Source organism: Micromys minutus, assembly GCF_963924665.1.
Source record: "Micromys minutus genome assembly, chromosome: 1".
Taxonomy (NCBI): Eukaryota; Metazoa; Chordata; class Mammalia; order Rodentia; family Muridae; genus Micromys; species Micromys minutus.
In genome coordinates, this window is record NC_137969.1 from 156,111,448 (window position 1) to 156,132,106 (window position 20,659).

Genomic DNA, 20,659 nt, shown 5'->3' on the forward strand with positions numbered 1-20,659 from the left:
CTGAACTGGATATCACAGGAAATTTCACAGAAATAGAAATACTGTAAGAACAAGGAGGACCGAAGAAACTGCCCTAAATACAGTCTCTGTTTCTCCCAACCCAAGTACTTTCTCCCAAATGGTAGGCATCAATGGATACATAGACACTTAGAAGTCATCGTTTACATTGTTTTTACATGAGGAAGCACCCTCACATGAGTGGTTGGTTATTTAGGATCAGATTTCAGACTCAGCTAACATATGAAATAAAAAAAAATAATAATTTAAGGACCTAACACGTGTTACTGGATGACTATAACAACTAACAAGATGGTCCACATGAATAATACTCATTCATAGTGGCGCAAGGTCTTAAAAGATCCTCGTCCAGTGTTTGGCATTCCAAGTGTTTCCATCTTTGATGTTCTAACAACTGTTCCATGTTTCTGTGCTTTGAGGGTAGGAATCCTGAGGTGCAGGTTAACGGATTTCTCTCAAATGAATGAGTTTTACACACACACACACACACACACACACTCACGAGAGAGAGAGAGAGAGAGAGAGAGAGAGAGAGAGAGAGAGAGAATTTCTATGCCCAGCCCTCTTTTTAAGTCCTCTCCAGTTCTTAAAACGATGCCAGACACATAGAAGATGATCAGTAAACATTTGCTGAATAAATGAAAGAATGAATGAGAAAGTGAACGGAATCAAATCAGATCATGAATGGGAAAGAGACTTAAAAGCTGACGCAGTCTCCTAGAGGTTGTTAAAACAATTATTATCTCCATCATCCTCTGCTCGTGGCCCCCTCCTGCATTCGGAGATGGAATGCCTCCTCCCAACTTGGCTCATTTCAAGCGTGGAAGGAGGGGCGCTCTCTCGGGTGCCCAAGACCCTCGCACCTGTGCCTGTCCGGGTGCCCTAGTCAGTTCATCTGCTAGAGCAGGGGAGGTGGAGAGACAGGGGCCCCGGCAGGCCGCCATAGGGAGGGTCGTGGGAGGAGCCCGGGGAGAACAGGGCTGGGGCGGCGCGGGGGGAGGGGGATGACGGCGGCGAGAACCCCAGCTGGGTGGGGCGGGCCCGCGCGTCCCAGCCCGGCTGCTGCGGAGCGCGCCGGGCCAGCTCTGCAGAAGGCGGCGGCTGGCTGGCCCGGACGGTCACATCCCGCTGCAGGGGACCAGCTTCGGCCGCCGCACTGTCCTCTGCACCCGGGCCGCAGGCCAGTTGCCAGGCCTCGCCGGCAACGCCCCCCGCTCAGAGTGAGACCACGCGGGGCCCTTGGGAAGGCTGGGGGCCCCCCGCAGACCCGCCGCCCCGCCTCTGCCCTCTCTGCCCGCAGCTCGGCCGTCGCTGTTGGCGGGCCCCTGTCGGGATGGGGTAGGGCCAGCGCCAGTCTGGCGATGGGCCGCCCTCTGGACACCGAGCAGCCCCCCGAGGCCTGACCGACCACGAGGACCCGGGAGGTGGGTGTGGGCTGATTAGACCGCGCGGGTGGGGGCTGGGGTGGGCAGCGGGGTTATGCGGAGGCGGGAAAGGCGCGGGGGAAATGGGCTGTGGGCCCCGAGAAGCCTAATAGAGCTGCAGCATCCCATTTGCGTTATGGGAAGCTCCTGACCACCTCAACTCCTGCCTCCTCCAGGATCCTCGCCTGGATGTCAAACGGATGCCTCTGGGCTCCTCCAGCGAACTCGATGGAAACCATGGCTTCTTTGATGCCTCTTTCCCCATATCTGAGTCCCACGGTCCTCCTGCTGGTCAGCTGTGACCTGGGTTTTGTGCGAGCAGGTGAGTGAAGAGGATGCCCGCAGTGGGAGTCCGTCAGAACTGGTGTGGAGGTGAAACCTCTTAACCTGTTAACATTCGGGCACCCCCAGACCGACCTCCCTCTCCTGTCAATGTGACGGTCACTCATCTCAGAGCCAACTCGGCCACTGTGTCCTGGGACGTCCCAGAAGGCAACATCGTCATTGGCTACTCCATTTCCCAGCAAGTATGAATCACCCCGTTTCCCCAACCTGTGCCCTTGGATTTCTGAACATCCCTCCAGTTTTCTCTACACTATTCCTTTTGAGTGGTTGATTGTTACAGAGTCCTGAGTTAAGCCTGATGTCGAGAGACTGGGGCTAGGCTGCCCTCCTTTCTCTCCATCTCCTTGCAGAGACAGAATGGCCCCGGGCAGCGTGTAATCAGGGAAGTGAACACCACCACCAGGGCCTGTGCTCTTTGGGGCCTGGCTGAAGACAGTGACTACACAGTGCAGGTCAGGAGCATCGGCCTCCGGGGAGAGAGCCCCCCAGGGCCCCGTGTACACTTCCGCACTCTCAAAGGTTCCGACAGACTGCCCTCCAACAGCTCCAGCCCAGGTAAGAGCCTGTGTTAGTGGCTTTTTACCTGGCTTTTACCTCCTGTTTACTTGCTTAGGGCTAACAACTGTCTAGCTCAGATGAATAGGATGATTTAATTCCTTCTACTGCCAGGGAAGGAAAGAAAAACAGGTGGGCAGGGGACCAGCTATAGAGACGCTGCTAATGAATCCTTTGAGGGAAGGGCTTTTAAGCATTCTTTTACCCAAAGTCACATCAGACCCGCCACAGCCTGATCTGAGCAAGTTCTATAACCACCCTTTGATCTCTAAATGCTACCTATCAAAGGCTTCTCCCTGAGCAGGACTACCCCAGAACTTCAGACTCAGTACAGTGATGGACCCAGCCTGACTCTAACCTCCAGCATCTCCCTTCTGATGTGACAGAGAATGGCTCTCTTCTTAGGTGATATTACAGTGGAGGGTCTGGATGGGGAGCGGCCACTGCAGACAGGGGAAGTCGTCATCATTGTGGTGGTATTGCTCATGTGGGCTGGTAAGTACTGCATAGGGAAGCAGGGACTTGGGTCTGAGACAGTGGGAAGTGGCGAAGTATCTATCCAAACTGGAGAAAGGGGAGCAAAAACAGGGTGGGTGGGTGGAGGGAGGTAATCAGGGCGGGGGCGGCTACTGCAAGCCCGGAGATGAGGGTTGCCTGGGCACCAAGAAGTCAAGGATATCCCTAGCTACATGGATATCTCAGTACCCTGCAAGGCTTCAAGAACCTTGAGTCGAGACTGAGGCTCAGATGCTCAGATGGTGTTGTGTTTTCAGCTGTCATCGGGCTATTCTGCCGCCAGTATGACATCATCAAGGACAACGACTCCAACAACAACCCCAAGGAGAAGGGGAAGGGGCCTGAACAGAGTCCTCAGGGAAGGCCAGTTGGGACCAGACAGGTGATGTGGGACCAGTGAGTGTGAGAAAGGGGGATTTGGGTGCAAAGGGATAATCAGTGAAAGTTAGAATAGGGTATGTGTGTACATGCTTGTTTGTGTGTGTGTGTGTGTGCGCATGCTTGTTTGTGTGTGTGCATGCTTGTTTGTGTGTGTGCATGCTTGTTAGTGTGTGTGTGTGCATGCTTGTTTGTGTATGTGTGTGTGTGCATGCTTGTTTGTGTGTGTGTGTGCATGCTTGTTAGTGTGTGTGTGTGCATGCTTGTTAGTGTGTGTGTTTGCATGCTTGTTTGTGTGTGTGTGTGTATGCTTGTTTGTGTGTGTGTGCATGCTTGTTAGTGTGTGTGCATGTTTGTTAGTGTGTGTGTGTGCATGCTTGTTTGTGTGTGTGTGTGTGTGTGTGCATGCTTGTTTGTGTGTGTGTGTGTGTGTGTGTGTGTGTGTGTGTGTGCATGGGATATCTAGGATAAAGAAGTCTAGAAGGCGAGGGTAGCACATTTACCTTTCTGGAATTCAGGATGGGTAATTTTTCTCTTACAGAAAAAGTCTCCATCCATCAACACCATTGATGTTTGAGTGAACGAAGAACCAGAACCAGAAGAAAGGATGCACTGTATGAACATGTGAGGGTGGGGTCGGGTCAGGAAAAACCTAAGATGGCGATCTGCTTGAGACTCCCACGAGGCAGTACGCTCCCAGAATCTCAGGCTGGTACCCATCCCTTTTCCACTGGGAGCAGGGCCAGAATGTAGGTCTGGTAGACTCTGTACCCCTGGACCTGGAAGTGGATATCAAATAGAACATCTCCTCCCATCCCCCAGGTCTAGGGGAGAATCGCTTATTCAACCCTATCCCACTAGGTCCCAGATAGGGGCCCCACGTCACCTGCATCAGGACGGTTGGCACCCACTAGCTGCCCCTACAGCTTGCCTCTGGGCCTCATTTCTATTGGTGTTGCCCTCCTCCGGTAAGAAGAACCATCTGGGCCTAGAGGCAGACGCTGCACTGCACTGTTCCAATGTCTTCCACGGAGCCTCGGGTGCTCCTCCCTCACCTGGCAGTCCCTCCAGCTGCTGGTGATCTCACCCCTGGGACATTTTTCCAATAAAGGTTCTTGGACAAACTGGAACTGACTGGTATACTGTATGGTATGCTGAAGACATGTCCACGCCTTGTCAGTTCTCCTCACCGCTCCACGACCTGAAAGGACAGAGTCATTCTAAGACATTTGACCAGTGTATCAATGCGTACATCTAAGATGGGCGGAGAAAGACAAAGGGGAAGGGGGATGGAAAGCCAGAGGCCTCCCTTCTTTGTCTTTGCTGAGTGAGAAGAGAGAAAATGAGAAGTTACAGACTTTTTATACCAGGAAACCAGGCCACGTCACATAAAAGGGCCAGTAGATTTGTTTTTTATCTTTGTTCAGGACCTTGTGCATACTAAGCAAATGTCCTACCACTGAGTTATATAACCAGTTCCTTCCCCACTCTTTTGACTCCACCACTCACTTTGGGGAAATGGTCAGAAGGGCTGAGCTGTCCTGGGGGCTGAAGGGAGAGCAGCCACCACTAATGTGCCCTTAGTGCCATGTGTCCTCACCCCGGGCACATCAGTGCCTATTCTTTGTTTCCTTTTTCATCTATGTCTCTGTTCATTCAAAGTTAATACTAATTGTAATCCATAAATGAGTTTATATTTATACTCTAACATATCCAGAGGATTATAGAAATAAAGCTGAGGGGTTTGGATGCCCCTATCCAGAAAATTATAATTTGAGTTCTGGGACCTATTTGTTACCTGTGAAAAAATGGGACCTGTACTCTACTGGTTCTTAATTTTCAAGAGGGATGTCGTGGCAGGAAGAGAAATACACGTTGCCATTGGCAACTACTCTGCGCTCAAGGATTTGGACCCAGCATTTGCCTGGAGAGCATATGCTATGCTTTTAGGGGGATATAGAGCTTGCCAACCTTGGACCATTTAGAGAAGGCCTATGGATAGATAGTGTTTCTGCATTTTATTCCGTCTCTTGATCTGGTGCAAGAAACGAGGCCAAAAATTGTTCAAAGGATCCCAATCAAACAAAGAAGATGTTACCTTTTCTGCTTAACTAAGCCCAGGTGTCATGCAGCTCTAAGCTAGAAGGGGAACCGAGCTCTGGTCGGCTTCCTGCACTGGCCCATAGAGACATCTGAATTTCAGCAATCAGACTCAAACTCATCATTCACTCAATGACCAAACAGGGTGCCTTTTCTTTCCCTAGCCAGTCCTTCCAATATATCCCCCAAATCCTGGACCATTTCCTGAGACTGTTGTTACAGGGTAGAGAAGTTGGGCACGGAAACTTTGAGTTGAGGAGAATTTAGTCTTTTTATTAGCTGTGAGTTGAATCCCGGTTCTACCCTTTGTGACCTGTCTTAACTTCAGCGAGTAACCCCTTTAATCTGCCTCCTGTTGTGTAAAATGTACCGCTGCTCGATTCAAACACGGTACCAGGTATATCCTTGAGCTTTCACTGTTACCCATCAATATTGAGTGGCCTCCCGTAAGTCATGTAAGTTTGGGGAGGACGTGAAGGTTTCAGCTCTGCGAATTGTCTTTCGCCTCTGCCTTGCTCCAGAATTTAAGCAACTAAAGCGCACCTGGCCAGGTATGGCAAAAAGAAAATGTAAAGATTTAGAGATGTAGAACCCCGAGAAAGATGAAGACTTGTAGGCGGGGCTTTCCGTTAGGTTTGCATGCAGCTACGGGATTGGTCGTGGAGAGAATTCGACAACCCCTCTTATGGTCCCGCCCTAGGATTCACTGCGATTGCGCACGCCCAGTTTGCACCGTCGCGAACTACTACGTGACCTTATGACGTGTGTCGCATTCACGTCGCCTGTGCGTCAGCCGCGCTAGTACCGCTGATGCTTGGCGGGTTGTCCAGGTAACCGTGGGAGTTGTCTCGGTCAGCAAGCATCGGAGAGCGGTGTGCGTCATGCAGTTGAAGCACCTGAGGACCCTGCTGAGCCCTCAGGTGAGGAATCCCAAGCCTCTCCCATTTCCCGGCCACTAGGCGTTCCAAAAAAAAAAAAAAAAGTTAGGATCCAGAAGAAGTTCATACTTTTGATTGTCTACTTTGCGCAGAAGATTGTGAAAGATCTTTCAGCAGGCGATATGCATCGCTAACGACTATAAACTTTCATTGCATCACATACAATAGTTAGTTGAGTGCCAGGCCCCAAGCTTAGGCTCTATGGGACCAAATCCATCCGCATTACGTCAAGGCTTTCTGGAGGGAGAGGCGCATATATAGACAACGATCATAACTCTACACAGGACGAAATAGACGCTTTAGATATAAACCCTAAAAAAGGTAGAGCGGAAGCTGAACCCTCTTTTGGATTGAGAAAGTGTCTCTTCGGATGCAGAAGAGGCTGGGCACTGGGGGAGAAGCCCAGAAACAAAAACGGAAGATTGGGTTTGGGTTAGCTTAGCTTTAACACTGACTTGACCAAACGGTACCTCTGACTTTAACCCTCACCATATGCAGTCTTTCTATCACTGGCTTCTTCATCTGGTAAAGAATAGGCGCAGTGAGAGAAACTGTAAGCAACTTAGGAGAATGTTAAGTAAAGTTCTACAGAGAACAGAACCTTATAAACCTAGGTGGCACAGGCTAGAGTAATCTTAGCAATCAATTGTGGAGGTAGGAGGGTCAGCAGTGCAAGTCCATTCTTGACTACATGGAGAGTTAAGGGCCAGCCTTGGCTACATGAGGCTCTTAAAAAGAAGAAAAAAGAAAGAAAAAAGGACAGAAGGAAGGAAGGAAGAAAAGACCACTGAGGGGGCTCAGTGGATAAGGTACTTGCCACTAAGCCTGCCCACCTGAGTTTGAGCCTTGTGACCCACACAGTGGAAGGAAAGAACCAGCTCATGCAAGTTGTCCTCTGCCACACATGTCCCATCCCACCGTAAATGTAAGAAAAAGGATTAAAGAGTGTTATAAACGGAAAAGCCATGAGAAGGACGACCGACAAGAGAGGGCAGTCTCAATCGAAAGGACAGGCTAGCACAACACTGATAAGAAGGTTGGCTATGGGAGAAATGACTCATCATCAGCATGAGAAACTGAGTTCCATCTCCAGCATCCCCTTCAAAGCCAGATACCCCTGTAATCTCAGGGCTACGAAGGCAGACAGGAAGGTCCCTAGAGTTCTAGTCCTAGACCTCCAGCCTAGCCACATGTATGAGCTTTCAGTTCAGTGAGAGACTCTGTCTTCAAAGAAGCAAGGAGGAGACTGTGAAAACACTTGATGTTGACTTCTGACTATCACGTGCACGCACAGACAGGTACATATGACCCCCAACACACATACAAACAGACAGACAAATCGACATTCAGAACAAGTATGCAGTTTGCAGGAGATGTTGCTAGCGACAGAGCACACACTTAGCGTGTGTGAGCCCTTGCATTCATCCCTAGCACTCAAAAAACAAGTCCTTATCTGATTGTTCTGTTACATGCTGTGATCGTAGAACCTGGGAGGTGGAGGCAGAAGGATTGCTGGGAGTTCAAAGCCAGTTTGAATACATAGCAAGACCTTCCTTTTAAAAAAGTAAGAGTAGCCAGGCATGATGGTGCATGCCTTTAGTTTGAACACTCAGGAGCAGGGGCAGGCAGATTTCTGTAAGTTCGATGCCAGTGTGGTTTACAAAGCAAGTTCTAGAGCTACATAGAAAGACCCTGTCGAAATAATAATAACAATAATAATAATAATTCTGAGAATAATATGTGGCAGAATTAAGTCATTGATACATCTGCCACAACAGCTTAATTAAAGACATTAGAATTACAGCTTATGAAGTCAGACATACATAAATTCAAATATTGCACCTGCCATCTAAAAACTGCATATATGAGCCCAAGAAAGCTTTTAAGTCTTCAGTACCTCGATTTCTCTGTACGTAAGATGGGAATAATGATAGCTTCTACTTCAGAGTTATGAGATGTGGTACTTAATGAGTGTCAAGCATTTATGAAAATGCTCACCTGGCTTCGTTCCACTCAATCCACAAGGCAGTCCAGTCAGGGCACTTATTGTAGAGGAAGGAGAACTCACTGACTCTGGGGCTCAGAAACGTTTGCAGAGTATGCTGACTGTAGTGGATGGAGCCTAAGCTCAGTGATAGAACAATAAAAAGTTGTACTCCCTGCTAGGTGAACTGGTACTGTAATCTGTAATTTCAAAATACCCTAATGGGAATATTGGCAATAGAACCCTTTGGTGTCTTAAAAAAAATAAAAAAACAGACGCCGGGCCAGCTGCCAGGATGGACTCAGCCCAGGAAGGAAGGAGGCTGATCAGCCAAGCTGATGGAACACCTGCACCCTTCTAACCTACTGTAGAGAATGGTTGGCATGGCAATGTGATGGTGTGGCTGTTTTCTGGCTCTGATTTGTGGATTTGGGTGCAATGATCCTTTCCCCTTCTGCCTTTGGGGGTATTTGGGTTAGGTCTGGAAAGTCAAAGTGTGTTAATCCAGACCTCCAGTGGCCCAAGTGGCTAATCAGACAGGAATAGCAGCCACACTTTATTTCAAGAACAGAAACCTTTAGTGGCAGAGCCTGAGGGGACCAGAGCTGCTGCAGTGAGGGACAAAAAGGAAGAATGATGTCACTGGGTGGTGGTCACTTAGTTTCTCCTTTGATTTTTTTTTTTTAAAGATGGGGTCTCACATAGCCCAGGCTGGTTTCAAGCTTGCTGTGGAGCTGAGGAAGACCTTAAACATCTGATCCTCCTGCCTTTGGCTCCCGGGTGCTAGAGTTACAGGCGTGTACCACACTGCCAGAATCTTTTTGCCTATTTACTTGCTTAGTGTTTTGAGGTGTCAGGGATCAACCTCGGGGACTCATGAATGCAAAACGAGTACTTTTCCAACCAGGCTATGCAACCCCCTTTGCGGTGGTCACTTTTAACTCCAGACTTTCGATGGGGGCTTTTGCGCAGGGAAAGAGGCCTCATTTCTATTCCCAGTTGAACAGGTCTCCGCTCAATTTGTGCTACTCCTTCCTTGTTCAGGACCCCCACTGTCTCTCCCTTCAAAGCCTCTCTCTGGAGTGGCCCCGTCTATGCTTCTCGCCCTTCCTTCCATCTTGTGTACAAACTCGCAGGTCTCTTAAGCTGCAGATCCTTGGCTTAATTAATTGTGCTATCCCTACATCTAAAGCAATGCGCCATTCATCAGTATCCTTCCTTCAGGGGTTGATTTTGGTCATGTAAGCATAAACATTGTCTTGGGCTTCTCTAAGTCATTACTGCACTCAGCACATTTTCTTCTTGTGGGGCCTCTCCAATTTTGTAGCATCTTATTAGGTCTCGGGGTAGGTTCTGCTCTTTGTTTCTCTGTCAGTTCCTGGCCAAGTGCCTTTCTTGATAAAATGCTTGAAAACGTTAATTGAATGAGTAGCTATAAAGACAAACATTCATCAGATGAATTGATTTTTTTTTCCAGTAGCAGACTTGAGAGATGAGGGAACAAGGAGGCTGTTGCTTTTGGAACAGCTGATGCCTTACATTTGTATCATGAGTCTCAGAAAGCACATTAGGGGCTCAGGAGATGGGCTGGTAGGTTAGCTTGAGTGAAGCCTTGGGTTCCCTCCCCAGCATGGCATAAACTAGGCGTGATGGTGCATGCCTTGAATCCTAGCACTCAGGAGGTCCTGGAGATCAGTTCAAATCACCCTTGGCTATAGAATGAACCTGAGGCTAATCTGAGTTACACAAAGCCCTAGAGAATATTGTTCCTACATTCCATCTGTACAAACAATTTCTTCTATTTTGTTTCATTTTGAGAGAAACACTGTAGAAGAATGGAAAGCAAAGCCACACTAGGTGAGCATGAGACTGAAAATGCTTTGTACATTGTAGACCAGCACTGTGGTTACATTAACTCTTTACCTCTGCAGGATGGAGCTGCAAAGGTGACATGCATGGCCTGGTCCCAGAACAATGCAAAATTTGCTGTCTGCACAGTGGACCGAGTGGTACTGTTGTACGATGAACACGGGGAGCGGAGAGACAAGTTCTCCACCAAACCAGCTGACATGAAGGTGGGGAGAACCCCTGTGCCCTGCACCCTGTGTCCTGCCCCCTAACCTATTACCCTAGGAAACATTGTGATCTGTCTTCCAGCTCTGGCTGTGGGAAGTGGTCCAGCCCTTTCTCAGTATGATGCCTGGACATGTGTGTGTGTCTTCTCTTTTTCATTTCTACTCACTACCTGTTTTGATTCCTAGTATGGCAGAAAGAGCTACATGGTGAAGGGCATGGCTTTCTCTCCTGATTCCACAAAAATTGCCATAGGACAGACTGACAACATCATCTATGTCTACAAGATTGGAGAAGATTGGTGAGGATAGATGTGGGGCGGGGGGTGGCCTGCAAAAGAAATGCCTGGCTAGGGTAGGGATGGGGAATTAGTGCCGGGTATGAGAAATTCCTGCAATAACAGGGTGGGAGCGGGATTGGTCCCAGGGTCAAGTGTGGGAGGCAGAGACTTTCTAGAATATGCTGTGCCCATACCTTTACCTATTCTGTACGTCCGTCAGTCCCATCCCTGGAAGGATGAATGTAAGGCCAGTGTAAGGTCTGAAAGCCAGCGTGTTGCTGTCTTTGATGCAGCTCCAGGGCTTCTTGGGCACCCTCTCACACCTCCATCAACCTTTCACAGAAGGATAGGAAACACCATTGGGCCACGAGAGGTTTTCTGTCTTGCCCTCCTCTATCACCATCATTTTGGGGCAGTGACTTTAAGCATGCTTCCTTTCCTTTTGTTTGGCAGGGGTGACAAGAAGGTCATCTGCAACAAGTTTATCCAGACGGTAAAGTTCAGAGTCTTATCTGCTTGTGACTGCAAGCAGGAGTCGCCTTTGCTCGTGTCTAAAGCTGGGTTGACCTGCTAAAGGCTGGCATTGCCTGGCTGCTCATTGTCTCCTACTAGTTGTGTTCCCCCCTTTCAGACCTCCCCTGTAGAAGACTAGAGTGCTGGCTGTGGTGGTGGGTGTTGGGTGCCACAGAGGTGCTGATCCACACAGGCGGTTGTCCCTTTGCCTTCCACATACAGAGTGCTGTCACTTGTCTGCAGTGGCCTGCGGAGTACATCATTGTCTTTGGACTGGCTGAAGGCAAGGTAAAGGAGGGGAGGGAAATGGGGGTGGAGTGGGAGGTGGAGGGTAGGTGTTAGGTGGGGAGAATGGTCCTGGGTTGGAGTGGGGGCAGCAGGGCTCATCCTTTCCCCTAGAACCCCCACTGCAGAAGAATGCATGAGGACCAGTTTTGCACATTTTGGGGCTTTTTCTTTGTTTCTCAGGACCTAGGTAAGTTTGAAAGTAGTCTAGCAGGACTCGTGTGTATTCTTTGTTTTTTTTTTTCAGGTTCGATTAGCAAACACTAAAACTAACAAGTCATCTACTATCTATGGGACAGATTCTTATGTGGTAGCGCTGACAACCAAGTAAGTTCCAAAAGTAACACTTGGAACTGTCAGGCACAGAGCATTTGACAGGAAGGAGCCTTTGTCAGCGAGGTGACGGTCTCTCCTTCTGTGTCTGCCTTTGCTCTTCAGCTACTCTGGGAAAGGGATACTCTCCGGTCATGCAGATGGCACCATTGTCAGATATTTCTTCGATGATGAAGGCTCTGGAGAGTCACAGGTATGCTTAAAGCATACTGCAGGGTCAGGGTGGACATTCCAGGAGCCCTTTCAGGGGCGGTGGGGGGGGGGGGAGCTGCATGTCTAAGCACCATGACGGAGTGATTGGGGGAGGAGTATGATCTTAGAAGCACTTGGATGCCACCACAGAGATTTGTGTTTAGGAGGCTAGAGCTTACTATTTATAGGGAGGTGTGGGTGGAAGGGACCTTGAGAGAGGGGAAAATAAAGACTCTAAGGGGGATAAAAAGTGAAAATTATTTCCGTTTATGTAAATATATACATATACACAAATATGCATATTTATTTATGTGTATACATATTTATGTAACACGCATATATATACAAATGCATAGGGGGAAAAACAGGCCAGCAAGATAGCTCGGCAGGTAAGGTGCCTGGTCCCAAACCTGACAGGACCCACGTGGTGCAAGAAGAAAAGGGACTTCTGCAAGTTATCCTCTGTCCTTCAACCATGTGCACATATGCAGTGCACACATGCAGTGCACACAGTTATGAACATGCACACACACAAACTCATACAAATAAATAAAATGTTAGAGTTTAACTTTTTATTTTAAAAAAAAAGATAGGTATAAAGGGAAATTTTCATGTTTTCCTCTATATAATTCAGTACTTTATTAATCATTTACATTGTGAATTCCCTGTATGATTAATTAGACATGGCCATCCTTGAAAAAGAAGCCATATGCTCTCTTGGATATAGACATTGTTGGTTACTGTGTGCTGTCTCCCTTGGGGTGGCCTCACTTTGAACATTCCCAAGATCTGTAACACACCACTATGTTGCAATTTCTTTAGAGTACAATGTCAGCAAATGTGTAAAATGGTTTGTGTGTGTTCACGGTACAGAGCATAATTTGCTAAGTCTTTAGAACTAGGATGTGTTTGTGTGGGGAAATGTTGGTAGGAAGGATTTTTTTCCTATGGTCAGTCAAGAATGTGTGGATTAGCCTCTGGGACTGAGGAGTTTCTAGGGTGGCACCCTCACAGTAAAAACTGGAATGTTGTGTCTCAGGGGAAGTTGGTTAACCATCCATGCCCGCCCTATGCCTTGGCCTGGGCCACCAATAGCATTGTGGCTGCTGGCTGTGACCGGAGGATTGTGGCTTATGGAAAGGAAGGTCACGTGCTACAGACTTTCGACTACAGCCGTGACCCTCAGGAGCGGGAGTTCACCACAGCTGCGGCAAGTCCTGGAGGCCAGTCTGTCGTGCTGGGAAGCTATGACAGGTAGATCTCTGTGCAGTTGCAGCTCCTACCTTCCTCCTCTGTGAGCTGTGCCAGGCAAGTCATTCTGAACCTCAGTGGGAGCCTGGACGTAGGCCATGTCTGTTGAAAAGGATTCTCAGATTGCCATCCATTGGCGCATGGGCAGTTTCAAAGTGCAGGGTGCTGGCTCCGCCTGCAATTCCATGGCAGACTTCATCACATTCTTCATATTCCCCTTGCCTCCTTCAGACCTTGAGTTCATTCCACAGAAGCAGTTGTTGCTTATATTTTGTGGGGTCCTTCAGAAGAAGGCTGAGCAGTCATTTTTTTCCCCTCCAGTGCCTACATTGGCATCTGGCATGTGATTATAGGCCCTGGTTGGTGAGTGAATAAGAAGGAATCGGCAGATGAGCAGCTGTCTGGGTCCCCTCTCTGACAGTCCTCTGGGTCTCTTTTGGTCTCATGCATCTCTGCTCCTCTCTGCCTTGACTCCCACGCTTCCCTCTCCCTCTGCCTGTATTCCTGGCTGCTCATCTTTCTTGTTTGTCCTGCTTTCTCCACGGCTGTCCTTTTGTGTCATTTTTTTGTTTGTTTGCTTTTGGTTTTGGTTTTTTTTTTTTTTTGAGAAAGTGTCTCATTCTGTAGCTCTGAATAGGCTGGAACTCACTAGGTAGACCAGGCTGGCCTCAAACTTGCAGTGATCCTCCTGCCTGTGTTCCCAAGTGTCTGCATTTCAGGTGTGTGCGTTTCTTTTTGCCTTGACTTTGCAAACTCCCTTTGAGCCGTTTTGCCATCCCTTCCGGGTGCCTCACTGGGCGGCTGTTTTGTTGTCGCTTCACTTCTGGTGCTTGTCTTCATTCTCTTGCTCCACCCCTATCTCATCTAAAAGCCACAAACCTTTCTAGACTTCGTGTGTTCAACTGGAGTCCTCGAAGGAGCATCTGGGAAGAGGCGAAGCCCAAGGAGATTGCCAACTTATACACCGTCACCGCCCTGGCCTGGAAACGGGATGGCTCACGACTCTGTGCGGTGTGTCATTAGTAACCCCTTTCTGTAGTGCTGATGGCCATCAAACTAGAATAAATGCTTCTTATGCCAGGGCACTAGAGAAGCCCAAATTGCCTTGTGACTTCATCCTAAAAATCTGCTGTTAAAAGCGAGAAAGGGAACTATGTACCATCGGAGGCCCCAAGGGACAGAGTTTTCCAGGCCAGCCTGATTTCTCCCTCTTTATCCAATCCACATGAGATTTCTGTAAGTCCTAGGGTTGCCACCTTTTGGATTTTGTTAGGTCTCAAACCTACCTGCCCTTTTGCTAGCCACTCATCTTTAGACTGTGACAGTGAGGTTTGAGGTCTTGGGGGTATCTCGCACCTTCCCTGTGCCAATGCATCATGGGTTGCCTCTCATGCTGTCTCTCCCCTTCAGGGAACACTCTGTGGTGGGGTGGAACAGTTTGACTGCTGCCTCCGAAGGAGCATTTACAAGAACAAGTTCGAGCTGACCTATGTGGGCCCTAGCCAGGTGAGCAGCCGATGGCCTATCGTGCTGAGATCTGGGGCTCCTTCATTCCCCGCAACCATATGGTGGCTCACAACCACATGGATCTGATGCCCTGTTCTGGTGTGTCTGAAGACAGCTACAGTGTACTTATATATAATAAATAAATAAATCTTAAAAGAAAAGAAAAGAAAATCTTAGAATTCAGGAGGCTGAGGCAGGAGAATGGCCAGTTGGAGGTCATCTTTGGCACATAGGGAGACTGTCTTAAAAACCCAAAATAGTAGTAAATAATCATTATTATTTATTATGTTTAATTACCTACTACTACTACTACTACTACTACTACTACTACTACTACTACTACTACTACTATTATTATATAGTAGTCTGTCTTAATAGGTAGAAAGACTTGTACTAAGAGCTGTAGAAACAAAGTGAGAGATTGTGTGATTCTGTAGAACTTTTGGGATCAAATGTATTATGAACAGGGACTGTGGAAGTATCTCCCAAGTAGCAATCCCCATGTAAGTGTAAGGTATTGCTATTCAAGAGCATCCCAGGCCATGTGCGGATGCAGGCATTAGCTGTGTTCAGCATCATGGAGGTGTATGAGGGACACACACCTTTGCTCTTCCTCTGTGCTGGAAAAGCCTGAGGGTTCCGACTTGTCCTTACCAGGTGATTGTGAAGAACCTGTCTTCGGGGACCAGGGTAGTGCTCAAGTCACACTATGGCTACGAAGTAGAAGAGGTGAAGATCCTGGGAAAGGAACGTTACTTGGTGGCTCACACATCAGACACACTGCTGCTGGGAGACCTGAACACAAACCGCCTCAGTGAGGTGGGAACCAAGGATGGAAGACTGGGTAATGGGATCAGTTGAATAAATTCTGGGGACCAGGACCCCAGTAAGTAAGATCCCCAAAAGAGACCCTGGCATTCTGATGTTGGTGACCTTGTTTCAAGGAGTGAGGGGTGTAGAATCCTGGAGTATGAATTCCCATAGCTGGGCTGTCTTCATGCTGCCTTCTCTTGGAAGTGTAGGAATCAGGGCAAGAATCTGATACAGAGCATCATTGTTGGTGTGATATGAAGCCTTCCTGACGAGGTCCCTCGTCCTCCCCAGTGACATCCTTCCAGCCTCGTCTTGTGTAATTGTCTCCATTGTCTCTGGTGTCCCCTTACTTTGCAGATAGCCTGGCAGGGATCTGGTGGCAATGAGAAATATTTCTTTGAAAATGAGAATGTAAGTAGAACTCAGCCCCCGCCAACATTTCCGTAAACCCCATTTTCCAGCTCCTAGTCAGGAGGTTGAGTGGGAGGGGCGGGAGGCAGCAGGGAGAGAGAGGGTAGGGGTCAAACAGGAAGCATGAGGAGAGAGATCACCCTAAAGTACACTACCTCTTCCACTGTTTTTCTGTGCTTCCCTCCCGTTCTCCCCAGGTATGCATGATCTTCAATGCGGGAGAGCTGACCCTGGTGGAATATGGGAGTAATGACTCCTTGGGTTCTGTGCGCACTGAATTCATGAACCCTCACCTCATCAGGTAACCTTCCAAGGTTCTCTGAACCCCCGAAAGCCAAAAGAATTCCTTTTGAACTTCTAAACTATGTTTAGATTGCCCCCAGATGATCTGAAACTTCCATTCGGTCCCCAGAACCCTCACCAAGACCCCAGGCTGAGCCTTTACCTCACCAATGTCCTTTACATTTCAGTGTCCGGATCAATGAGCGGTGCCAGCGGGGGATGGAGGACAATAAGAAATTGGCGTATCTTGTTGACATTAAGACGATTGCTATAGGTAAGATGCTCTTGTGTGATCACCAGTGAAGAATCTAAGAAACTGAATGTTTACGTCCCTGTGGATGTTCCTCTATGTAACTCCTTAACTGCGGATACAGATAAACAGGCCGGTCCATATCATTACCACATTCTCTGGTCATGTATCTCAGGTCCAGCAAGTCGTGAACAGTAGAGAACCATCAGCAGCTGCAGGAATTTTCCTTCTTGGATATCATCTAATCACAGATGCTTTAGAACCAGAAGGGCCATCAGTTTTTAAATCCCTCCTTAGTAACTAGTAACAATAGAAACTTAATTTGCATTCTGCAAGTATTTCATTTATAAATCTTTATCACTTTACCCCCCAATGTTACAGGCATCAAGAATAGCATAGCAGCCTCCAGAAAGTATAGGCATGAGAAAACACGCGCAGCTATGGCTGTAAGAACGGGACTCTGGTCAGCCCGCCACCCCGTGAGCACTTGCTGCTGTGTGAGTTCACCGAAGTTCTTTAGTCTTTCTCACCCTGTGGGAACAAAGACACTACCTACCTCAGATGGAGGCGCTTAGATCCTGGCCTGATGCAAAATTGCTTAGTAAATCCCAGCTGTCGATCGTCATGACATACTATTAAAACTTGCTTACCATGCCTAGTTCTGCCGGACCATAACATTGTGTCCTTTTATGTTGAGTATTTGCTTCATATCTGACTCATGGCATTTAAAGTGTTAAATTTTAAAAGATTTATCTTTTTTTTATATGTATGGCTGTTTTGCTCGTACTCGAGTGTGTGTACCATGTGCATGCTGATGCTCTTGGCGGTAATGCTGAGAGTAGAATTGCTGTATGGTGTAAGAGCTGTGTTTCCCACTTCACTAAGGGGTTCCCGGCTGATCGCCATAGAGCTTGACCAGCTTCCGGTCCTCTCACGCCCTCTCTGGGTCTTGATTGTCTGGTGTGTGTGAAATGCTCCCGAATTTCTTGTCGTCACTCGTGTCTTCTGTGAATTGCAGTTCTCACCCCGGACACATTGTGAAAGTCAAGTTGTCTCTGTTAGAGATGTGAAAGTCTTTATGTGTGTATGTGTCTGTGTGTGTGTGTACATTCGTGAGTACATATTTGGAGTCTCTGATGGTTACTTACATTGCAGATTTTTTTTCTCAGTCTTTGGTTTGATTTTCTCTTTTTAGCGTCTTTAGTATTCAGACATTTAGAATGTCACGCTTATTTCTGCACTGGGCTTGGGGGAAGCATGTGCACATGACACTCAAGTGGAGGTCAAAGGGCAACCTAGGGATCAAACTCCAGCCCTGCATCAGCACCTTTACTTAATGTAGGGCCAGGGAGTTGACTTACATCTCGAGGTGCTTGGCACCACGCCGGAGAGCTTGAGAAGGAGGGAACTGTCTCCTGTAAGCTGTCTCCTGACTTCTGCCTATGCTCCTTGCAAATTAAAAATAAGTAAATAACAGTGATTAAATGTTGGGTTTGTTTTTGTTTTTTGAGACAGGGTCTCTCTGTGTAACCTTGGCTGTCCTGGAACTCACTCTGTTGACTAGGCTGGAAAACAATTTTAATTAAAAAACCACTGAGGTTCGGATGTAGCTCAGTGGTGGAGAGGGGCAGGCAGGGACCTGGCACCAGTACTGCCAACATGAAAGCCACAGTGTTGCCGATTTTAAGGTCTCGTTTAGATGCCCTCCTATACTTCTACATCCATAAGTTTAGCTTTTCACCTGAACTTTATTTTTGTATTTGATTGTGGGTAGGGTTTTAACTTTATTTCTTCCACCTGTCTAACCATTTACCCACTGGTTTGTTCTGCCATCCCTGTCATAAGTGAAGCTTTCATGGACATATGGGCCTCTTCTTAAGATAGTTTCATATTTCATGAATATTACATTTCAATTCTGAGCTCAGAAATGCAGGTATCTGCAGTGGAAATGATACGTAGGCCAAGAGGCAATGCCAAACTATGAAACTTTAGACAAATTCAGTGTGTGTGTGTGTGTGTGTGTGTGTGTGTGTGTGTGTGTGTGTGTGTGTGTTTGTCAATTTTCCGAGTTGCTAGTCCCTTTAAATATAATGAAAATTATCAACATTTTCCCAGGAAAAAAAGTGCATATACATAAAATTTTGCATGTAGTTTCAGGGTTCATGTGGCCCTTGCTGCTCTAACATAGTTTGGTTTGGCTTAGTTTTGGTTGCTGTTTTGTTTTATAGTTTGGTGTTTTAAGACAGTGTATCATGTAGCCCAGATTTGCTTTGAGTGCCTGATCCTCCTGCCTTAGACCCTTGAGTCCTGGGATTACAGATAGGAGTCACAATGCCTGCTGTCATAATCTGTGTCTCCAAAGTACTCTAGCACACTACCAGTCTGCATGCTGGCTGGCCTCTAGTTGGTCACCTCCCCGACTAGGCCTTCCTGCCTTTGCTGGCCTCCTGGTGTGAGCCACTGAGTTCACTGAGCCTGGCTGACTCAGAGACTTCCTCTGCCCTGGCCCATGCTGTCTCACCTTGAGTGCATTTGAGCTCAGGTGGTTCCTTGGAGTACGACATCCCCAAGGTCATTTTAGTTACCAGTTATCTCTAGGACTCAGTGACACAATCACCCATTTTCGACTTGTATCAGAACAGGGTCAGACTAGGTACTGGAGCTGACCTCCATAGAAGGGACTGGCCTCAAACTCCTCTTTGTGCCTCAGTTTTCTGAGGGCTGGGTTGATAGCCATGTATCACCATTTCTCCATACGACCTTTTAGTTAGCTCCAAGGTCAAGTAAAACCATCTGTAATTCTAGACGAGTTCCTTAGCCTTCTTGTGTGTGTCTTTGTGTCTGTGGCTGCATCTAGCCTGGGTTGGACTCAAATTTGCACTATGACTGGCTTTGAACTGATTCTTCTGCCTTCACCTCCTAAGTTCTGGGACTATAGACACGGAATACGGTGTGACAAGACCCAGTTTTGGAAGCATCCTCAAAAACCTGTTCTGTTTTGGTTTTTGCCATCCCCACTGATCCCTGGGCATGATCATAAGATGAGAGTTGTACAGATCAGCTGCTGCCGTACACATGGCTGGAACCACCTTCTCCTATCTTCTTTGCAGTGGATCTGGTTGGTGGCTACAACATTGGTACTATCAGTCATGAAAGCCGTGTGGATTGGCTGGAACTTAACGAGACTGGACACAAGCTTCTCTTCCGGGACCGGAAACTTCGAGTGAGAAGGGTTATTCGGGTCTTAGGCATAGGTTGGTCCACGGGTGTGAATTAAACTGTTCCCAGGCCTGTGATGGGCGATGCAGAACTAAGTTAGCATAGCAGAAGGAACAAAGGACACTGTACCATGACAGAGCAAAGTCAGGAAGGGCGTTTGAGAGTTGTCCTCGTGTCTGGCTGACCTTTGCCACACTTAGCTCAAGGCATGGAGGCTTGAGTCGTCACTCCCAAACCTTACATATTTTCTCAGCATAGTGTCACCAAAGAGATTTAGCCTTTCTTGTGATTGTCCATCTCAGTGAATTAACCCTGTGCATTGCCCACTCATTGAGTTTTGTTTGGCAGCCTCTTTAGTCTGGTCCAGGCTCACTCCGAGAATGAAAGTCTGACCACCTTCTCCTAACAACACCTTGACTGTAGGTCTTAGCTCGTTTGGTCATCTCATCCTTCACCAGAATTAGGATTTACCAACTTAGACTAAACTCCAGGGGCTGTAAACTCATTTTATCGCTGAAGAAATTGGGAAATCCAGATGATGTCATCACACCCTGTTTAACTGTGCCGTCTCCCTCCTTCTCCAGTTGCATCTGTACGACATTGAAAGCTGCTCTAAGACAATGATCCTCAACTTCTGCTCCTACGTGCAGTGGGTTCCCGGGAGTGATGTGCTGGTAGCCCAGAACCGAAACAGCTTATGTGTCTGGTACAATATTGAAGCTCCTGAGAGAGTCACCATGTCCTCTATCAGGGTATGTTGATACCAGGAGACCCCAGACATGTGTCAGTCTAATTGATTACAACCCTGAGAAGACTGCGCAGGCTGCTTGGCTTTCTCTTTGTACCACCCATAATCTCTATGATGAAATTGACAAGTGCACCCTGCACCCCTCCCCATTAGTGGCCTGGCCTCCACAGGCATCCTCCATTAGGTTTCCTGACCTTGTATTAGATTCCTAGAGATTATCTCACATTGCAGTGACCCTGACACTA

General features: G+C 47.7%; 2 protein-coding genes across 2 annotated transcripts in view; both read left to right on the forward strand.

The window, feature by feature from the left end:
- The first annotated feature begins 1,262 nt into the window (after window positions 1-1,262).
- On the forward strand, window positions 1,263-4,127 carry FNDC4 (fibronectin type III domain containing 4). Its single transcript, XM_080932521.1, has 7 exons — window positions 1,263-1,442; window positions 1,619-1,764; window positions 1,854-1,969; window positions 2,138-2,342; window positions 2,748-2,837; window positions 3,116-3,240; window positions 3,778-4,127. The coding sequence occupies exons 2-7, from the start codon at window positions 1,632-1,634 to the stop codon at window positions 3,811-3,813; spliced, it is 705 nt and encodes a 234-aa protein (XP_080788647.1). The 5' UTR covers window positions 1,263-1,442; window positions 1,619-1,631; the 3' UTR covers window positions 3,814-4,127.
- Window positions 4,128-6,136: 2,009 nt separating this feature from the next.
- IFT172 (intraflagellar transport 172) overlaps window positions 6,137-20,659 on the forward strand; it is a 38,384-nt gene continuing 23,861 nt past the window's right edge. The window contains exons 1-16 of the mRNA XM_080926320.1: window positions 6,137-6,256; window positions 10,190-10,333; window positions 10,520-10,632; window positions 11,065-11,104; window positions 11,347-11,412; window positions 11,657-11,736; window positions 11,848-11,935; window positions 12,974-13,188; window positions 14,073-14,196; window positions 14,596-14,691; window positions 15,349-15,510; window positions 15,862-15,915; window positions 16,113-16,216; window positions 16,386-16,471; window positions 19,558-19,670; window positions 20,251-20,418. Coding sequence (XP_080782446.1) covers window positions 6,218-6,256; window positions 10,190-10,333; window positions 10,520-10,632; window positions 11,065-11,104; window positions 11,347-11,412; window positions 11,657-11,736; window positions 11,848-11,935; window positions 12,974-13,188; window positions 14,073-14,196; window positions 14,596-14,691; window positions 15,349-15,510; window positions 15,862-15,915; window positions 16,113-16,216; window positions 16,386-16,471; window positions 19,558-19,670; window positions 20,251-20,418 — 1,692 coding nt within the window. The 5' untranslated portion in view covers window positions 6,137-6,217. The remainder of the gene's footprint in view (window positions 6,257-10,189; window positions 10,334-10,519; window positions 10,633-11,064; window positions 11,105-11,346; window positions 11,413-11,656; window positions 11,737-11,847; window positions 11,936-12,973; window positions 13,189-14,072; window positions 14,197-14,595; window positions 14,692-15,348; window positions 15,511-15,861; window positions 15,916-16,112; window positions 16,217-16,385; window positions 16,472-19,557; window positions 19,671-20,250; window positions 20,419-20,659) is intronic.

Coding starts and splice junctions, on each gene's coding strand:
- FNDC4 (XM_080932521.1), top strand. CDS start 1,632: ATGTCAAACGGATGCCTCTGGGCTCCTCCAGCGAACTCGATGGAAACC. Junction 1,765..1,853: donor CCTGGGTTTTGTGCGAGCAG/GTGAGTGAAGAG, acceptor GGGCACCCCCAG/ACCGACCTCCCTCTCCTGTC. Junction 2,838..3,115: donor GGTATTGCTCATGTGGGCTG/GTAAGTACTGCA, acceptor TTGTGTTTTCAG/CTGTCATCGGGCTATTCTGC.